The 20,465-nt window shown below is 35.8% G+C and overlaps 2 protein-coding genes across 2 annotated transcripts in view; one reads left to right on the top strand and one right to left on the bottom strand.

Annotated features, from left to right (window-relative positions):
* Positions 1 to 241: 241 nt before the first annotated feature.
* LOC138139238 (phenoloxidase 1-like) lies at positions 242 to 2,556 on the bottom strand. Its single transcript, XM_069059440.1, has 4 exons — positions 1,549 to 2,556; positions 1,334 to 1,498; positions 831 to 1,287; positions 242 to 781 (listed from the first exon to the last, which is right to left on the bottom strand). The coding sequence occupies exons 1-4, from the start codon at positions 2,527 to 2,529 to the stop codon at positions 330 to 332; spliced, it is 2,055 nt and encodes a 684-aa protein (XP_068915541.1). The 5' UTR covers positions 2,530 to 2,556; the 3' UTR covers positions 242 to 329.
* Positions 2,557 to 15,112: 12,556 nt separating this feature from the next.
* The window catches only part of LOC138138315 (transcription factor hamlet-like), a 107,555-nt gene continuing 102,202 nt past the window's right edge, over positions 15,113 to 20,465 (top strand). The window contains 1 exon segment of the mRNA XM_069058153.1: positions 15,113 to 15,325. Within this exon segment, the coding sequence (XP_068914254.1) occupies positions 15,286 to 15,325 (40 nt within the window). The 5' untranslated portion in view covers positions 15,113 to 15,285.

Raw genomic sequence — 20,465 nt, 5'->3', positions numbered from 1 at the left:
AAATTCAGATTATCACATTTACCTAAATATGAAGGTATTTCCTTTTTTCTCTGGGGAGGCAGTTCTGAGACACCCTGTATAATGAAATTCCGTTTGTAAACACTTTGTGAATTACCATGGTAATTCAAAATGTCTTTGGCTTTTTGAAAAAAGAATCTCCTTTCAAAATTTAATGACAGTTCGATAATCAAGTGGATGGATCGAAAAGTTTGTATCTTAAAATTAAAATAATAAACATTGATACATAATTGCAATGATATAAATTTATTTCCATTAAAAGTCATAATTCATGTATTCAGAGCCATAAAGAACAGAATGTGAGAAGTTAATCAAGCTAACTCTTTGGGGCGAAAGATCTTGTCGGTAAACTTGATGGTGACATCCTCTACACGCATATTTGACGTCAAGAATTGTCTCAGAGTGGCGACTCCTTCTCTGGGCAATCTATCGAATGGATATCCCATGGATCTTCGATCGGGGTAGAGTTTGTCCTTGATCCCACAGTAACTTCCTGCATCATTACAGATCCCCTCTATGCTCTGTTCGATTTTGTCATCGTCATAGTTAGAAATCATCACGAACAAGTGGCAGGACATTCCTTCCGGAGTTCCTTTAGGGATGAGTAGGTGTTCTGGCCATCCGCATCCACAGAAATTGAACTGATCCAAAGATTGTCCTTCGTGGGGACGGTGGCTGTCCAAATCGCGGAAGGTTCTGTCGAAGGGAATGGTTACCGAGGACTGATGAGATGAACGAGTGATAACGTTCCTTCCCTGTTTCACTGTTGAAAAGGTGTTTATTACAGCTATGAATAGTAAACAGCTACTTACGGGTCACAGTAAACTTGTCGAGTTCGATGAACATGAGTTTCTGGTCACGGAAGAGCCACTCTCTGCGTCTCTCGTCGAACTTCGGAGCTAAAAAGATACGGCAAGTGCCCATCTTGGGAGCTGGATTGTCGTTTTCGACGATGATGTTGTAGGTGAAGGGTTGGTGTTGAAGATGGGTGAAGCGCACAAAGATGGGACCAGGTTCCGTAAAGTCCATTCCTCTAGATAGATCTACGTCAGATTCTTGCCAGAACGTATTAAACATGTTTGAAGGAACTCCTTTCGATTGAACTTCAACACTAGAAACAGTGATTCCAGGGTAGTTAAGACGAGATTCTGAATAGCGTGGAAGTGTGTTCTTATGCTGCTGGAAGATATCGTCGATGTAGGCGTGCCAACGGTAGAAGACTGGGTCGCGCATTGCCGTGGCAACATCTCCCATTACTCCAAAGTTTTCCTGAAAAATTAATTCAACAAGAGTTCGTGGTTTAAAGTCAACGTACCAAGTGGCGATGATCGGGGTCATGAATGAAAGAGATGAAGACGTGTCCCATGTTGTGTAGATCTCCATAGTATGTCCTGTGGGGAGAGAGTTCACTGGATTCGACAATGTTGCCCAAAATGTCAATACCTTGGTTCTCAGTCAGTTCGATGGTTTGTCCGTTTTCCTATAACTCTTCAGTTAATAATGTGTCACCTAAATGGTATTGATACTTACATTGTTGACAGTCCTGTTATGGATAGCATTTATAATATTGTTACTCCACATCTTCAAATCGTTTACATCTTGTCTAATTTGATCTACTACTCGATCCACAGTTTGCAACTTCATGTTGGCGACCCTGGCAGGATACGACCTGCTCGCGACGACGCTGTCTAGTTTGGGAAAATAAGCTTCTTTGATCGGTTCATCGAAGTCCTTCAGTCTCTCAACACGGTTCAACTTGTTGCAGAAACGTTCGAAATTGTACCTGGCGATGAGCTGTTGGTGCATGTAGTAAAACAGTTCACCTCTGCGATTCTTGGCGACGATTTGCTTGCCCCCGCTTAAGGGGTAGACGAGATGCCAATGCCAATGGTGTAAATTGGCTCCAAGATCTTCTCTGAAATAAGCGAGTCGATGCTCTTCTTCTTTCTCCGTCGCCGTGAAGTCCATCGGAATCTTCAGAGGCACCCTCGAGCCTACCGGAACAAGCTTCGCTTCTTCCCTCGCTTTGGTAAAGAACTTGGAGTCGACGTATTTGTCGGGAAACAACCGGGCGAATGATGGCAGGTCCGCATGCTTGGTGTCCTCTCTGTGCAACAATGCTACAGAAAAAGAGTAGTTGAAGAGGTACGGATTGACGCGATCTCGTGCGTAACAGGCCATGGAAATAAGATCATCCACGGTGTGCATACGCATGAAGATCTCGGTGAGACGCCCAGCCAGTTGTCGATGTTTCGGCAAGAAGAGAGAGAAATTTTCGTCGCGTTTCAGTTCCAAGATGTCGTCGATCGGAGGGGTCGAAATCTTGTTGACTCTGATTACTTCGCCGGTGGATGCGCCGAAACGACTGGTCACAGCCTGACCCAAAGGTCTGTACTTGTCGGAGAGGTAGTCGGTGGGGACGTCGAAAACGGTCCCCTTAGAGCCCTTGGGAACGAACACGGGCTCCTGGGGGTGCTCGAGCAGCAGGAGAAGATTCTTCACGTCGGACATCGTCGAAGTTGTCGATGAGACTGTGTTAGCTGCAAAGAACTAACTGATTTAGCAATGCTTCCGTTCCGATTTTATACAGATTCACCCCGGATGTGCACAGCAAAACAAGACGATAAGGTGTTTGTGTCAGGGTTTGGCAAAGAGGAAGTGGTCACGGGTGGTGTGTGAAAATATTGATTATTGGTTCTCACCAACAGTGCAAGACTGATTAGTGATTAGTTTATTCAGATGGATGTACTATCACAGTACCGTTTTGGTACTTGTTTTCTGTAGCATTCAGTACCGTGGATGAATTTTGGAAGGATGATTTGAGGTACTTTGCATCGGTTGCTCATTAACCCCCTCGCCCAAGCCTACCACGAAGTCAACACAAACATTAACTCGCCACTTTATCATTCATAAATCCGGCAATATCTGGCACACGTCATAATTCTCACAGCAAAAATGTCGAAGTCATTCTTCCGTGTCCTCGACACTATCTCGACCCTTATCTCGCCCACATCGTCCACTGTCCATTCGCGGGGCTTCGTAGGGGTAGATCGCCGATAAGCCAACCTACCGTGCATCATATTTCTGTTGTGTCGTGATTTTTAATCGACCTGATTTACATAAGAGATTACCCCGAGGAAAAGCGCCCTTGCGACGCATACCTTAAGGGTTGTTTTGCTGTCGAGTATCTGGGTCAGAAGTCAATATACACCGTGACATTTTTACTGTCTATGAATATTATCCGTTGACGTCATTTGGTGAAATTAACTCGGGGGGCCGTGGGGGTAATTAAGCCCAACGATGAATATTACGGTGGTGCAGATAATCAACGCTTAATTGTCTCTCTTGCAGAGCGATAACGGTTTTCGTTGGACGGGGGTGAATTACGGACCGATTGAGTGTTGTTGTTGCGGGGGTTAATTTCCTGTTTAACTCCGTTCCGCTATTCTTCAAATCACTTTTAGACTTCCTAGGACAAGGGATAAAAATAGTTACGATTGTCTAACAATAAAGGGAAAAATGTGAAAGAAAGTAGAAATTTTCTTTTCTTAAAAAATTCTTTCTGATCATCTTGAGGCTATGAGGCTATTTTGTCTGTTTTTTAAATCACTCTCACAATAACTTAATGACCAAATCGTTTAATTTCTTTACAAATTGTTTGTTGACTAACATAGTCATTAATCGAGGTATAAGACAATTAACATTTTATATCCTTCATGAGGTATTAAAACATACAAGAGTAAATAGTGTTGCGTAGAAAATATTAATTAAATAGTCAGTCATTTCTGATCACCTGTAGAAAATAAACACTACGTTATCCAATGATGATAGTCCGGAATTTAAATTGTCACAATTCCGATAATTAAATACATTTAATTTATTCCACCCCCAAAATCGCGACTACTAATTGAACAAACTTAATCAAATTATTTTTTTCTTTAAACGTCAGTAAAATATAACATACTGCTAGACTGATAATGCTAAAGTGTCGTTTCATTATCATGGCATCTGACGAGCGGCAGATAAAGTGATTACCTCCGCTGACGAGCAATGGATAAAGTAAAGTATCGGGCCTTCAAATAAATATACAGTGTGGAAACTACTTATGGAATAAATTCAGTAATTTCAAAACTAATGACATTTATCGAAAACGCTGAAACAGGTCAATTTTTATTTCTGATGATGCGTATTTTAAGTTACTTCACTTGTTCATGACGTCATCCAGTTTTGAGCTATGACGTCATCAGCAGGTTTTTAAATGACGCCCCTCATTTTTTTCTTCTCTTTCTGATAGACCTTGCTACTATATAAACGATGAATGAAAAAAATTGGTACGTCACATAACAATTTTTTTGAGAAAATCACAAATTTTAATTCAAAAATTTAATTTAATTTTTAATTTAAAAGTTTTAATTGAGCTCAAACAAAAACGACAGACATCTAATGTTAACAATAAAATTTAATGCAAATGTTGAAATTGTCCCCCACCAACCATTTGGCACTCATCGAAAGTTTGTACACTGCGCTCAATTATGTCAGGGCTTATTTGTTCCATTTCAGTGCGAATTCTCTGCCGTAAGTCTTCTAAATTGTTTGGTCTCTTAAAATAAATCTTGTATTTTAAATAAATCCATACGATAAGAATTTTTACATTAAAAATTAAATTACATTTTTCAAGTAAAATTTGTCATTTTCTCAAAAAACTTGTTATGGAAGGTACCAATTTTTTTCATTCATCGTTTAGCTACTACAAAGGTCTTTCAGAAAGAGAAGAAAAAAATGAGGGTTGTCATTTTAAAAAATTGGTGATGACGTCAAGCTCAAAAATGGTTGACGTTACGAACAAGTGAAGCAAAACTTCAAATAAGCACTATAGGAAATAAAAATTTACCTGTTTCATCGTTTTTGACAAATGTCATTAGTTTTGAAATTACTGAATTTATTCCATAAGTAGTTTCCACACTGTATATTTAGAGTAGGCGTAGGCGACATTCTAATTCTGTTAACAGTGTAAAGTAATTTTTGTAGGTAACCAATTATTCTCCGGAGTTACACAGGTTACATAGTAAGCTTTTTCCAAATTTCATATTGTCATATTCCGTGGATGGGGAATAGAGAGAATGCACTACAAAAATTAAAAATAGTTTCTAACCTAATTTTATTTCGTTAAAATGTCAGACGTTTCTTGTGTCATTTTCTACGCTGGAAAAATGTTGCAAACAATTGAATTTCCATAGGTTGCTCCAAATATAAATTTATTTGAAGGTCCTTTATATTATGTACAGTTGCGGCCGTTGAAAACTCAGACACTTTGACAACGCCAAACTTTTAGCTTTGTAAATGGTATTGAAAGTGACGTTTCTCAAAATGTCACTCAAACATTATCCACATTAATTTCTCTCGCAATGGCTCTTATACTTACATCGTCCCTCAGTCAAACACATTTTTGCAAATCAGATAATTGCGGCATTTCAAAAGTTACGCGCGATTCTGACCTAATATGTCAAATACTGACACTGACTTTATAATCCTTGATGAAAATCCTGTTTACGCTAATCAAATTTCGGAATTTATAGAGAGTGTTTAAATCTTTCCTGTCTGAGATTTCAACGGCCGCAACTGTATGTACCAAATTTAGCTACTTTTGTTTAGTTATAAGTCGTGATTTTGGGAGTGGAAATAAAACTTGCCGCAACAAGGTATATTTATGTTCTAGTATTTTTATTATTTTATGCATTTGTTTTATTTGTCTTCGCCAAGTGTTTATAATTAAGAGAGTACAATTCCATTTAAAAAATACATAATATCTTTTATGATGAAGATTAAACGAGAAAACTGCAAGAAATCTATTATAAAAACGAAGACAAGTCGTCCTCGTGTCAGCCGACATAGACAGATCTTGCGTAGAATGAGCAACAAAAAAAGAAAAAGACGTTAGGGCGACAGGATCGATATGGCTGTGCAAAAAACGCATATACGCAGTGTTTGCGTAATTTATTGACACAGACGCATTGTGTAAGTGCGATGTGAGGGTTGTAAGGGGGTAATGCGTTATGAAATCACGGACATGTGACAAATAACAGTTGACCCGTAAACAATGTGTATAATTTGCTGAGATAGAGAGACGGTCACGCGAGCCGGCCGAGGGGGGACCCAGATAGAGCCCATGACCGCAAGTTATGACTGATGACCGTCATCCACGCCCTCTGCCGTGACAATCACGACATCAAGTTCCATCGATAGCGATAACCGCCGCCCTAGCCTTCTCAAGACACGAAAAAACATAAACGCAAATTAATGCCGCAACACCTTCAAGGCTTTCGAATAAAAAATAAGTAGAAGCGGAAGTCTAACGGACGGAATAAAATTTTTCAGTCGGGTTGCGATTTTCAAATGTTTAGGAAAAGATATGGATTATCGCAGGTTGACATCTTGGTTATTGTGTGTCCTGCACGGAATTTGGGACGGTGGTTCTTAATATCTGATTGCGATTTGGAACTTTATGTTTTAATTTGGGTTTCAAAAACACACACTATATACTTATGTACGGATGGTGCGCAGTGTAGATATAGTAAAGGTCTTGGATTTTCTCATGGGCAATGAGTCATATCTGCGCAAACGACTAATATCGGACTCAACTAGCGCTATAAATGGACCGGAAAACATTATCATGTTTTTGTATGTATTTGAATTTGAAAGTAGTTGACGTTTTCAATTTTCATTTACAGATTTTTCATTGGTTTAACTGTCTTTGCGCAGAGATTCTCAAGGTCACGGCCCATGAGAGAATCCAACACCTCTACCTAAATTACGAGTGTTCAAAGAATGTTGTAGTCAGGTCACCTGGTGCTTGCTTTTGTTTCCGTTAATATATGGCATAGCTTCACCATCTGTCAAATCATAGATGTCAAATGTTATGTAGCTGAACAAGCAGTGACGTGAATTATTTTCTTTGCGGTACCTACATGACAGATTTTAAAAAAGTAATGATTTAATTTACAATCCAAGTGAGGTTATGTATCTCAGAGAAATGTCAAAGCATACCAGCTAAAAAGACGAGAGAGAAAACCACGGCTTGCTTGACCACAATTTTTTAAATGGTGGTTATTAATTCAATTTTGTTAAAAATGCTAATTAACACCCGTATTCGATAGGTGACGTTTGCGTTACAGGTTGATTCAATTATTCTACGTTACAGACCGTCGCATACAGCAGACGTAACTTAGCGTCAAGTTGCCTCTCGTTCTTCCACAGCGTGCTATTCGTTCATTTGATTTCGGCAAACATCCCTGTAAATATCCGAAAAGCCGTCTCTTTTTCGAGTCGTTTAAGCATCCCGAGGCAGTTTGTTTGAAATTACGAGGGGGCTCATAAATTGGGTACGTGCTCGGCCCGCGATCGTCAAGGCATAGCGTATCGGAGTGCACGTTGTAGTCAACGCCACCGCCAACCGCGATTCAATTTAGACATGCCTTTGTGTCTAAATATACCCGACTATCCGATCCGTTTACATACAAGATTTACTACTTATTAAGACTGTACTGCAGGTTCAATAACTGACCACACTGCGAGAATGTGTGCGACGCCCCTCCGAAAAAATCCTGCTAATAATAAGCAGGATTTTTATCAGCTGTGACGCGACGCGATCTCGATTTTCAACGCCGAACGCCCACAGACTCAGTGATTGACCGAAAAATGACGGCGAGTCGTCTCCATAAAAAGGTCACCACTTGTGGGAACTATCGACGTTATTTAACGGGGAAAAAATCATTCGAAAGATGCTTCAGATTAATGAGACATTTTGTATGACAGGCTAATTTTTAATTAAGCGCTAATGAAAATTCTTTTTTTTTTAGAGTTTGGAAAACTAACATACATATTTGAATACTAATTGGGGTGAGGAAAAAGAGAATATTTCCTAACAAGTGCGAAAATCACAGGTAAAATCCCATACTTAATTCGGAAAAGACTTATTACATTTCCTAACTTATTACACAAATAGCTATTCCATTTTAACTGTAAAAGTTCATAAAATTTCCTGATTCTTTGTGAGCTTTCTTTTAGGGTATCACAGCGCCTTGAAAGTTCGTGAACAATAGGTTAAAAACCATAGCCTTGGACCATAAAGGCAATGTTAAAAAAGATCAGACGTTAGCGTAGACAATTGAACACCGACGAAACAAAAATACAAGAGGCGAACTCATTACGCTACATTTGCTACAGTATCTTTATCTGCGCGGCTTAGTGACATCATATTGTCATAAAATATTTCCATTTATTTGATTAATTTTATATAGGGGGTGTATCTAAAATGCGTGTGTTAATTTTAACACGTAGAAGAGCTTTATAAATTAAATTATTTTTTTTTACGAAAAAGCATCACGCTTTAAAATTTGGAATAAATTAGTCATCAAAATGTATACCCGCCTATGGGTAAGGATCAAAATTTTCTGTTGTTATAGAAACGGAGCCTCGTTAAAAAAGATGCATTGTTATAGAAAAAATTAAATAATCAAAATTAAAATTCTCATGGCTACAAAAAAATAGACACAAAAAAATTTGGAAAAGAGGAGTTTCATAAATTGGCGAGTTCTTTCACTGGTTAAAATTAACACACGTATTTCAGATACACCCTGTATAGTTTTCTTTGGATGCAGAAAATACATAATTGGATTTTTTTAACTGACGACATTTTGACAAAGCTACCACCATTTGTGTGAGTCGCACGCCACTGGAAGGCCGAACAAAGCCCTTTATTAATCGGAGGCAGCTGCTAATTGTTCCATCGGAGCTTGGCAAATCACTCATTTATTAGCATAATAAGTGAACCTGTTACTCCGCTGCTGAAGTGAGACGCTGAAATGGTGAAAATGTGACACATTTCAGGAGTCGCATTATTTTAATTAAACAGGTTTCGCGTTGTTCGAGTGATTACGGCGACAATGAAATTGCGTGCTAACGCGATGTTAGTTCCAGGATTAAATTATCCTGTCTGGTCGGTTCAAGGAATAGATTCCGTCATTTCGTCTACAACAATTTTTTGATCGTTTCGATCCACAAATAACCCGTGTACTTTGTTTATCGACGGGGTTATTATTGCAGGGGTGCGATGGAGTACGATGATGACTATAAGGATGAAGCTGCTGTTTCGATAATGGCATCGGAAATAAACGACGTTTTACTGAAGCAATAACCGTAAATGGAGGCTTTGTCCTTTATCTTTCGACCAACTCATAAAAATAGTAAGACCGAGTTCGAGTAGTGTTAATGGTGGACGATATGTCTGCAGATTTTTTGTTCTGAGTCGTGGAATTAACAGACATAATTAAAATTCAGGATCGTAAAATATGGCATGACTGTCGAACTAAATGTACGATAGGGTTGAATTTATTGATGACGTTTAAGGTTAAGAGTAAGATTTTTAAAAAGAAAAATGCAAACATTTTTCAGTTATTTTTAGTCTGCTGTTTGAAAAAGTTAAACACAGAAAGTAACAGTTTTCAGTGGTGTAACAAATATGAGTTCAGTTTCCATATGAAATAATCATGAATATTGTACTCTTTGCTGATGATGGTGCTGTAAAAGTGATATTACAATTTTGCTGCTTATCATACGTATTGATGATTAATGAAATAAAATTATTACATACTAATGCAACATGTGTACAAAGTATTATTTTCCTGTTCGTTTCCCGAGATACATAACGTGAAAAGTGGTATATAACTAAATAAATAAACTTTTCAGTTTATATACCTAACTTGACATCTGTCAAAGATAACCTCAAAATTTACAATTAATTAATGTTTTTTTAAGATTTTGACCAAACGAACACGAAAAACGTTATTCAATATCCGTGCGCTGTCAGTTTTCAGGTATTCGACCTGTTTTGCATCACTCGGCTGACGCCTCGTGCTTCAAACTTCGACCTCATGCCTGAAAAGTGATCTGACAGCGTTACTCATATGAAAATAACTATTTTGATAAGTGGGATAATGACGCAACGAGTGTTGTGTTCCTATGCTTAAAAAGTGCTTTATGTTTTTATATTAACTTAATAAATATTTGCAACATCATTGCCTTTGTGTCTCTGACAGATTTTTCTTAACAATCACATAACGCTATCATGAATTTTGTTCCAAACATGATGTTCACACTGTGTAGACAATTTTTAAATTCATTTGTCTTAATCCCAGTTTTTCATCTAGATTGCAATGTGCAACAGCTTTTTTCAAACTGTAACGTCTTTTTTTAACCATTTTTGTTTGACTTGTTTTGACAAGAATTTGTCACATTTTGGTTTACTCTCTTAAATTTCACATATAGGCCGTTTTGATTTGCCTAAGGTCGCCTACATTTCCGTGACAGTTTTCTCATTCATAACATAACCTTGTTTCTGCTACCTTTTGTGTTCCTTGCAACTCTCAGCATTAAGAGAACATCAAGAAGAAGACACTCTTGAAAATGTGAGAGAAGTACTGAATGATGAATCTATAGGAAAACTCTTCCAAGAGAATGCCTTTCACTCATTGCCTGAATCAGACAATGAACCTTCTGAATGTATCTTTCTTCAGCGACGAAGCTTGGTTTCATGTCTCAGAATATATGAACTCACAAAATATGCTGATGTAGAGTGCAGATAACTCCTTTTTTTATCACTATTATAATCTCAAAAAATTTAAGTATTTTGTTTAATTGGACGAAGAGTTTATCACAGCTGTACGATATCAGAACAACGTGGAAGTGTTTATTAATCAACTTCACCTCGATGAGTTACATGATGGTTATTTGCAACAGGATGGGGCTCATACCTACAGCTCCGACGATGTTAAATCACCTAAGGAAATCTTGCGACGATCGTTTGATTAGCTTCCACACAGACCACATCTAAACACCTGGATCATCTGATTTGATGCCACTAGACTAGATTATTTCTTAATGTTAAAAAACACAATCGCTAAACAACCAATACACACAATGGATGAATTGTGTAAAACTGAAATTTAGACAAGAGTTTGGAACTTTCAATAGAGGCTCTGATCAGAGTAGGTATTTCATGCCCAGTTGCACCACACTATTTAATATTACTTAAAAGGTTATTAATTTTTAACATTATTTAAAATTTCATTTTACGTTGCACCGCACCTTAAAAACAATTTAATTATTATTAAATTTAAAATTAAATTAAATAGCCAAATTTGGTTATTTAAATTAGTATTAAAATATAAGTTGACGTATATGACAGTATAATAAATTACGTAAATCTAATTTATCCACAATGAATTTATTATTTGATGACGTTGATATATTTGAAGATGATTTCGAAATATTAGAAATTATCGATATCGGATTTCCTCGTTTGTGCTGTGTTAGATCTGCTCATTTTCACGATATGGATGAATTTACATTCTATAGAAGATTTTGATTAACGAAACAAACATGTTTAAATTTATTTAGTTCCTCCTCCTATTTTATAATGTTCTCGTCTTTCGACAGCCGCAATTTTTCTTGTAGTTTGGACTACGTTAAGTGTAGGGTTTACCTGATGAAAATTTCACAATTCGTGTAGTTTGGGTTGCATTATTTGAAATGTTTGAAATGAAATCAACGGCTTTTCAATTGGCCTACTTTTACCTGAAATGCGTAAGTACCTGCCAGAAGGTGTAGTTAATCAGCAAATCTCATTACTAAGCTTTTAGATATTTTCGTCTCCCAAATAAACGTTCAAATGTGAATTTAGTGGTAAAATCGTACGTACGTATGTTTATGTAAAATAAGATCTGTGATTTTTTTGGAAGCACGGTGATGGCACCAAACACTTTAAAATTCAATTTCCGAGGGCCCCATACTTTTTTTTTTGTTAATTTCGAATTAGGTTTTAGTGTTACAGCTTCCTGGATAGTCCTCAAATTGCAATTTATTTTATTGTTATTTATAACGAAATCAAAAAAAGAAAAGTATGGGGCTCTAGAGGAAAAACGTATCTTTCAAATAAAAAAAGGACCTTGCCTTCATCTGTTGTGGTTTTAAAGATATGGATGTTTAAAAACACCGTTTTTCGACCATTTCAAATCAGGTAAACCCCACCCTTAAGGAAAAGTCTTCGAAGAGTTTCTTGAGTCTTGAGAAGAATTCAATTTTGAATCCCCTAATGGTAAAATACCATTAGGGGATTCAAAATTGAATTCTTCTGTAATTCTCTTCCAACATTTTTCCTTTTCTTCAACCGCAACTGCATCGGTTTTATTGTTGGAAACAATATTTTTATATTTATGCACCAAGTTTAAATGAGTGCTTTTTTCAAAAGTGGAAAAATTTGCCCCAGGTTTCCTTTTTTTTGATATATGACGCAAAAAAATGTCATTAGGCACCTTTTCGAATTAAAAAATCATTTACTAAAATATTAGTTAATATTCGTTCATTTTGTGATGGTGCAATCATATAATTATTTAGGTATTTATTAAATTTAATACTACATTAGTTAATATTTATTAAACTGATATGTGGTGCAAACGGGCATCAGAGTATGATTTCCAGCAATTATTGGAAATTTTACAAAAAAATTAACGCCAAAAATTAATTTCAAAATTAACGTTGTTGTGATATAATTAAATTGTGCTTATCAAAAAAGTCATAGACGCCTAAACCGGAATTTTAATAAATCATCCCGTATTTTCACAGTTAATATTTTGTGTGCACAGTCTTATACACCTTTGTGTAATTTTCTTATCCTATTTATCGCAAAAGTTACCGAAATGTAAAATTTCAGGATATTCCCAAGACTCTTTTAAAACAATTCAAATCATTTTCCGATACAAAATATTTAAAAAGTCTAAAAAAATTATCTCAATTTCTAACACTGGGAGTACTGCAAGCCTAAACATAAAAATTCTTATCAAATAAGTATGTATTGTCAATATAGTACACTTCAATTTCAATAATAAGAAGTTTATTATTTGATATCTCCTCCTGAGAAAAACAGCACTGTTTTAAAAATCACAAACTGTTTATTTACGTCTATTACTTGCTTCTTTGCTAAGCTAGTTAAAACCTTTTAAGGATAGGGTCTGCAATACAACGTTAAAGTTCTTGGACGACTATAAGAACGAAAGGGCGAACGGTGCTTGTTTTGTCCCTGGTGTCAATATGCTCCGGTTTCCCCTAATTTGTAATCACATATTATGCTTATCATTCTTAAGTTTTTTCTTACCTACCAAATATTGTTGCTAATATTTTCAAGATATTATTTTTCTCTATACAAGGCTGAAAAATATGATAACCTAATAAACAAGAAAGGCGGTAAGCAAAAACTGCAATTTTTTTGTTTATTAAGTATTTCTGTCTTGTTTTTGTCATAGCAATTTCTAAGGTAATTTTTGTACATAATTTGTAATTTTGATGCAAATGAAAGAATAAAGAATAAAATTTTGTTTAGGTTACTTTACCTTATTTCGCACGAATTTATCATTTTGCTTGTTCTTATATTTTTGTTATATGTATTAGCAAAATTAATATCATACATACCTAAAAACAGAGTGGCTAAAATAAAATTTACTATTCAATTAAGTATTTAGTTCCAAATTGCGTTGTTTTCTCCAGAAACTCCAGAAAAAAAAGTATATTGTAAACTATAATAATTTTTTTTGCTCGACACTGTCAGAATTTGAGAATTTTCTCCTGTGTGAACGGATTTTGATAAATTTCACAATTTGTTGTATTTAACAAGTTCTTGTGTAAATTGGGCTTTTTTCGCACTCGTGAGCCTTTAAAACGCGAGTGAAACGAGCGTTGTAAACTGGCCCAGTCTACTATTAACACGTCCTTTTCATGTTAAAACCTATTATTATGTATTCATAGGTATCTCATAGGATTCTTGCTGAGGAAACAACATACTGTGAGTGTGAACTCTAGTTAATTTTCTTCATTTTCCTCTTCTTTATTCATTCTTCGAATTTGCTTTTTGTATTTAATGTCGCAATAAAAGGAATAACAAATGTAGCAACTATACATATATTGGGTGGGGTAGGTATAGTTGACATTTGTATGACATTTCATATGCGTGCATCTGATTTTTTTATACCATTGCATATTGACTTGACAATTTTCAAAATTGCGCTACTATGAACTGTCAAAGAAATGTCAACTCTATCCTATACATGCGATTGCCAAATAAATTTTTGTACATAGTTGCCATACTTATCCACAATCATTTTGAATCACCCAATATTAGTATCAACAAGAATTACATTCTTAGTACATTTTTCAATACTTTGTCATCTTTCGAGCCACTAATAAACATTTACATTTTTATACACTGATTTTTGAATTTTATAAGTGTGTACAGTATATCTTCAGAATAAATAAATGCCAAACTAGTTCTGACAGCTGAAAACTTATTCGTTACGGAGACCTGTTCCATTTGTTGAATTTTTTTCGGAGGCATTGCCGAAAACAAAATAGTTAAATAGTAGGCGTTAAATAAATATGTGTGATGTAAACATGACAGTGGGCAATATCCCTCGGCGTTCTGGGTTGCCGTTGGTGTGACAGCTGACAGTTCTCCTTGGTTTTAATAATGAATGGAGTGTAGTGCGGCGGGCGCATATTTGCGGATGAGAACGAACAAGCCGTGCGCCCACCCCGACCCCATCGCGGTCTCCGGCGAGAGGCGATTGTTTGCGTGCCTACCCCTAACGGAACGGCAAAGACAGCAATGCAAATTAATAAACTTGCAAACCGCAAGCATCTGTTTGCGTGGCCGTAGCCAAACAAGAGCCGCACCGGCACCCGAACAAACAAATTACATATGCATCAATCCAGTGGGCCGGGTACACAGCCCTCCGGGAATCCGGGAGAATACCCGGACTATCCCGGAATATCGACCGTGATGCTCTTATCTACCCACCACTGGCGTGGCATCGCGGGGGGCGTGCCCGTGCGCAAACAATTGCGCACGAACAAAAGAAGCACGCGCGACACACGGCCGACGCGATCGCGTTAAGACGACGCGAACGGACCCACGGTCGCTTGTCTTTTATTGTACCACACGGCAACCGCGATCCAAATCAAAAATTACAGCACAGTCGCCTCGAAGAAGTGATAAAACATGACAGCGAATAGTGGCCTGTGATTGGTCTGAGCGTGCATGAAAAAAGACGATCGTGATTCTTATTGTCTCCGTCCAGAGCCGTCTTGACGCAGCTGTCCGGTGTGTCAGTTCATGATATGAAGACGGGTTTCGTGCGAGTTCGCGGTGCATGAGCCTCGACGATGAGGTCCAAGTCTGTTGCGAGAAGAGTCACGGCTCAAGGTAAGCGCCATCTCTTAAGTGCCAAATGTCGAAAAACGAATGTGGGTCACCCAGTTACCGAACAGGCGAAAAAGGGATTTTAAATTGCGGCATTCAGGCCGACGAAGGACTCATTTTTCTTCGAGGGGAGACGCAAAAACAAAACAAATTAACCTAACTGGTACAAGTTTAGTCCCGACAATCGCTCAGTTTTCCCAATTTAGTTTTTTTTTTTATTAAACGTTTTAACGTCAGTGCTTTTGACACATCTCGTTTCAACTAAAATACAAACTACATAATTTTTATTTCCAACAATTTTGATACGGCTTTTTGAATTTCTTGTCCAAAAACGCTGAAATTGTTTTCAAAATATTTTTTCATAACTGACTGTTTAAAATGAATTCTTATTTTATACCTTAACAGGAAATAGGTACTTTTCATGTTTTGATTGACACGTCGATTTTTTCATTATTCTAAAAACTCGATATTAGGTCTTAATCATTTTTTGATTCTTTTGAATTCCTTCTAGAATGAAGCGGAAAGCTATTTCAGAAAACAACATGTAGATACGATTATGATATTTTTTTTTGTTGATTTACCAATTCGGTGAATCCTTGATGCTTAGTGAAGTGTCCTGATCATTTTTTAATTTAGGTGCAATTGTCAAACAATTTTGTTTGGTGACTTTAAAAATTTTCCCGCCAATATAGGTACTATTTTTTGTGTGAGCTTTACCACGTAATCGCTGCTTTCGATACCCATTTTATAAAAACTTTTGGACTTTCTTAGTAGTGGTCTAAAAGCGGACTCTTGGGGTAGATACGCACTAGTTTTTCATTTATTTTCCTATGCTGTTCGATGATGATCTCTTTTGTTTAGACATTTTATGTATTGAGATTTTAATTGGTTAACTTAAAAAAAAGACAGTGGGTACTTGTTTTTAATTTGAGTGTTTTCGTTTATACATATTTTTTTAACATATCTATATATTTATCATTAACAATTTTTAGAACTGGACAAATAATTTGTTTTATCCAACACCTCATACATACTAGGACAGTAACTATGGTGATTCGAAACAAATAAAGTGGCATATAAGTCACTAGTGATCTAAAAAAAAATGCTATGGTAATAATTATATTATTATATTATCAAATATGTAATATGTATTGTCAAATAAAAATGTCACAATTGTCATCATTTTTCAAGGATATTCTGGAGGTGTTGGATAAAATTATGCATGGCACACGTGTGTTAGCGGGAAAAAACTAAACCACTCGTTTTCAACTCGTGGTTTACCTATTTTTTCGCGTGACTTATATGCCTTCTAACACACTAGTACCATAAATAACTATTTCAAATTGTTATTTAGAAAATTACCAACTGTGAAATAAAAAAATTAATTACATAGTTGTTAATTACGTTTTGAACAGATTTTTAATGAAACATATCGTTTTAAATATATTCTTATTGGTAGTTTTTGCACCTTCCATAACTGCAGTTACTTGATAACATTACTTTTAGAAGTCACTGTACAATCTTAGAAAGTTGTACATTTTTATCGATTAATGGCATTAACTTTGAAGGTCGCTGTACACGTCGGTACAATTACGTTTTTATTGCTCTTCTCATTTTAATGAAGTTTTTATTCGTCACGACAATAGCAATAGCTACTGTACAATCGCCGCCTAGATTTTAAAACTGCATTCTCCATCATCAACTACATTCTGCACGTTTTATTGTGTTTCCTAAATATTTATCCCTAAACAACATTAGTCTTGGCTAGTACTGCACAAATCTTTCTCGGTGCAACGCCACAATATTATGATAATTTCACAGTCCCCTTTCATCGCGTTTAAAAAAGTGGACACAATCTGACCCTTAGTTAAATTTAACTTTTCAATTAATCTACAGCAGTTAAACATTTAATTGGAGACTAAATTTAAACGACTATTACATCGCAGTGGAGATCTTGACACAAATGAAAGCTTGATGAAACGCAAGTTTAGACTTAAATTTAGTAGACTAGTAGCAGGGCAGGAAGTTTTTTATGACATGTGTAGTGTAAAATCCATTTTTAAAAATTTAATTTAGCTCCACTCGATGTGAATACATAAATATTTCCACTTTTCAGATAAATTTTGTGCACATTGACAGAGTATCGCACTTGTATTTCGATGTTATTGTGAAAATTGTATTATTTATAAATCATTCATTGCGGTTTTGTGCACTAAAAGCCTTTCATCCCCGGTAAAACCGGCACAAATTGGAATTTTTGCAGTTCCCGTTCGATCCACCTGGACCGCGCGTCTCCTTCCTGCGATCCTGCGGGACTTTGGCCCCGCCTTTGTCCCAAAGGATGCGCCGTTTCGACTCGTCTTCACGCTGGGTGTGTCTCGTCGGCTCATCTTCGGCCTATGAGACGCGGTTCCTGCTGGCCGCAGGAGCGGTCGCTCCGGTAATCGATTATTTGCGGTGACGTCCGTCTCCTCATCAAAGTTAATTCTTTGCAAAAATGGGCCACTTAAAACTGCTATTTAAACGAGGCCATAAAACTGACTAATATTCAGTCATACCGGCATAAAACGACAATAACTCCCGTTATTAATGTTTAATTGTTCTATTCTTCGGGTTTGGCAATGAAAAAGTGCAGTCGGTTGCAGGCGAGTGGGATTGTTTTTCCCCGTCGATTTGCAGATGTTTATGATAAAATCACGCCGATGCGATAGGTGTTTGAGAGTTTACGGTTAATTGATGCCGTAATTTCGAAGTCATTATGGTTTTGTGCCTTATGGGTCGATAAGGATAAGCAATTCCCTGTATGCCAGATCATTATTTGTTCGTAACAACATTGCCCATTGTTAAATTTTATTTATTGACAATTTGTTGCATTTTTATTTACGCTCGTTATTTTAATGATTGTATTGTGTTATTTTTATTAGTTGAACTACCGTAATAGCTGGACGTTATCCGTGATTTTTTACGATATTGAAACGCACAAGTGCGATCTTCACATCTTCGCTCTATTTTCGAACGCAGATTCGCAGACAGAGCATTTATGGTGGCGCCAAAAATGCCGATTCTTAGTCCAAACAGATCGTAATTATTTCTCGTGAGGCTACCAATGGGTTTTCTTGGAATTTTAATTTATTGTCTACCGGTATATTATTGTTTCAAGCGAGATAACAAAAACACAAAAAATTATCTTTTGTTATGATTTTAATATAAACGAATTGCATCCACTTGAAATTGCTCTTGACACTTCAGAGCTCATATTTCCAAAAACCAATAAACTAAACTGGGGTCAATGTCTCGGTCCTGGACCTGTGACCTAGTTTCGTACACATCTCCAAGGATCATGTGCACACCCAACATACGTAGCTGCAACTGATTATTATTACTTATGTGAGAAAGAATCTCCCTCTTGAAATAATGTGCAAAATTAATCTTCAGCCGTATTACAGGTAATTCATGAAAACAGAAAAAGAAGCAAACTCGTAACAAGATAGGTACCTATTGGGTGATTCAAAATGATTTGGATAGTATGGCTACTGTGTGGGTGGGGTAGAGTTGATTTTTGTATGACATTTCATATGCTTGCATTTGATTTTTTTTATACCATTGCATAGCGCGACTATAAACTGTCAAAGAAATGTCAACTTTATCCTACCTGCAGTGTTGCCACATGAATTTTCGTACATAGTTGCCATACTTATCCACAACCATTTTGAATCACTCAATATATTTTATCTAGTTTGAGTTACAAATAGGGTCATTATTATACCGAAAACAGTTTAATAATGAAGCATATTATTAAACTGTTTTTGGTAACTTTTAGCTTTAGTTATATTGGTAACATCAGCCATTTGACGTCAGGCGTCAAGGTAACGAATGAAGCTATGAGGTAAATTTAGTAAATATAACCTTATATGTATTTTAGTGACAGATGTCTAGTACCAATCCACGCGAAAGTCCCTAGTCTAGTATGAAAGCTTGAGCAGCCGAAATTTCAGGGATTAGTAAAGCAAAGTAGATAAAATGATATATTATACTCGTTTAATAAGACGTATTATTACATTTGTTCCATTAAAGCACGACGAGCTTTAAACACACTCATGTAATAATACAACGTCTTGTTAAACTCGTATAATAATATACTATTTGTGTTTTCTTCAATTTATAATGTTTTTTTCTTTACTTTTTATTACCTTATGTGAACAAGTACAATGATGTTGTAAATGTTGTTGATGAATTTTACTAACTTTGGATTTATGTAGTAATCATGGTTTTATTGGTTTCAACGCAACTGCCCGTTTAATTGTAGTATTTTACTATTATGAAAGCAAAAATTTTTGAAATGTGCAATTTATAAATACCTCCTGGAAAAAAAAAACAGAATGAATGATATAACGATGTGGTAAACTTCGTCTAGCAAGAGATTGGGAGATTTTAAATTTTATTAAATTAACCCAACACTGGAAAATGCACTAGAATACATTAATTAGAGCATAATTTGAGGTCAAAAATGTTACTGCTTGAAGGATATACATATTTCAAATTTTACGTGCGCTAAGTATTACTTTCTCTACGTAGAATTTCATGGTTTTTATGTCAACCAATCTCTCGCTGGACAAACTATAGCATTTGTGAAGTTTGTTGGTTTGAAATTTAATTAGAGTAGAGTGGCCAAATATGGAATACCATTTTTATTTTTATTAATAAAAGTTGAAAATTTAGGAAAAATTAAAAAATATGAATGCAAAGTATTTGGGGGAGATACTATGAAGCCAATTCTAGCATTTTTGGTAACAAGGCTTTTAAAATTTAACAGTAAATCGTAATATCCTCAAAAAAGTATTTCTGCAGTTAGTAAAAAAAGTGTACCGCTATGGTTAATATGGAATACTACAAATTATGATTATAAAAAATTATTAAATGCTTTATTATTTTAAGAAAAACACAAACAAATCAATCAAATAAAATATTTAAATAAAATAAAAACATAATTAAATAAAAAAACAATTCTAGATGCTTTCCTTGAAAAACGTCAAAATATTAAAAACAATAACAAACAAATCAAATAAAATATTTAAATAAAATAAAAACAGATAATTAAATTAAAAAAAAAACAACATATCTGGATGTTTTTCTTAAAAAAAAA

This window comes from Tenebrio molitor, chromosome 9 (genome assembly GCF_963966145.1).
Source record: "Tenebrio molitor chromosome 9, icTenMoli1.1, whole genome shotgun sequence".
NCBI lineage: Eukaryota > Metazoa > Arthropoda > Insecta > Coleoptera > Tenebrionidae > Tenebrio > Tenebrio molitor.
Note: the sequence above shows the minus strand (reverse complement) of the source record. Positions and strands in the feature narration are given on the sequence as shown.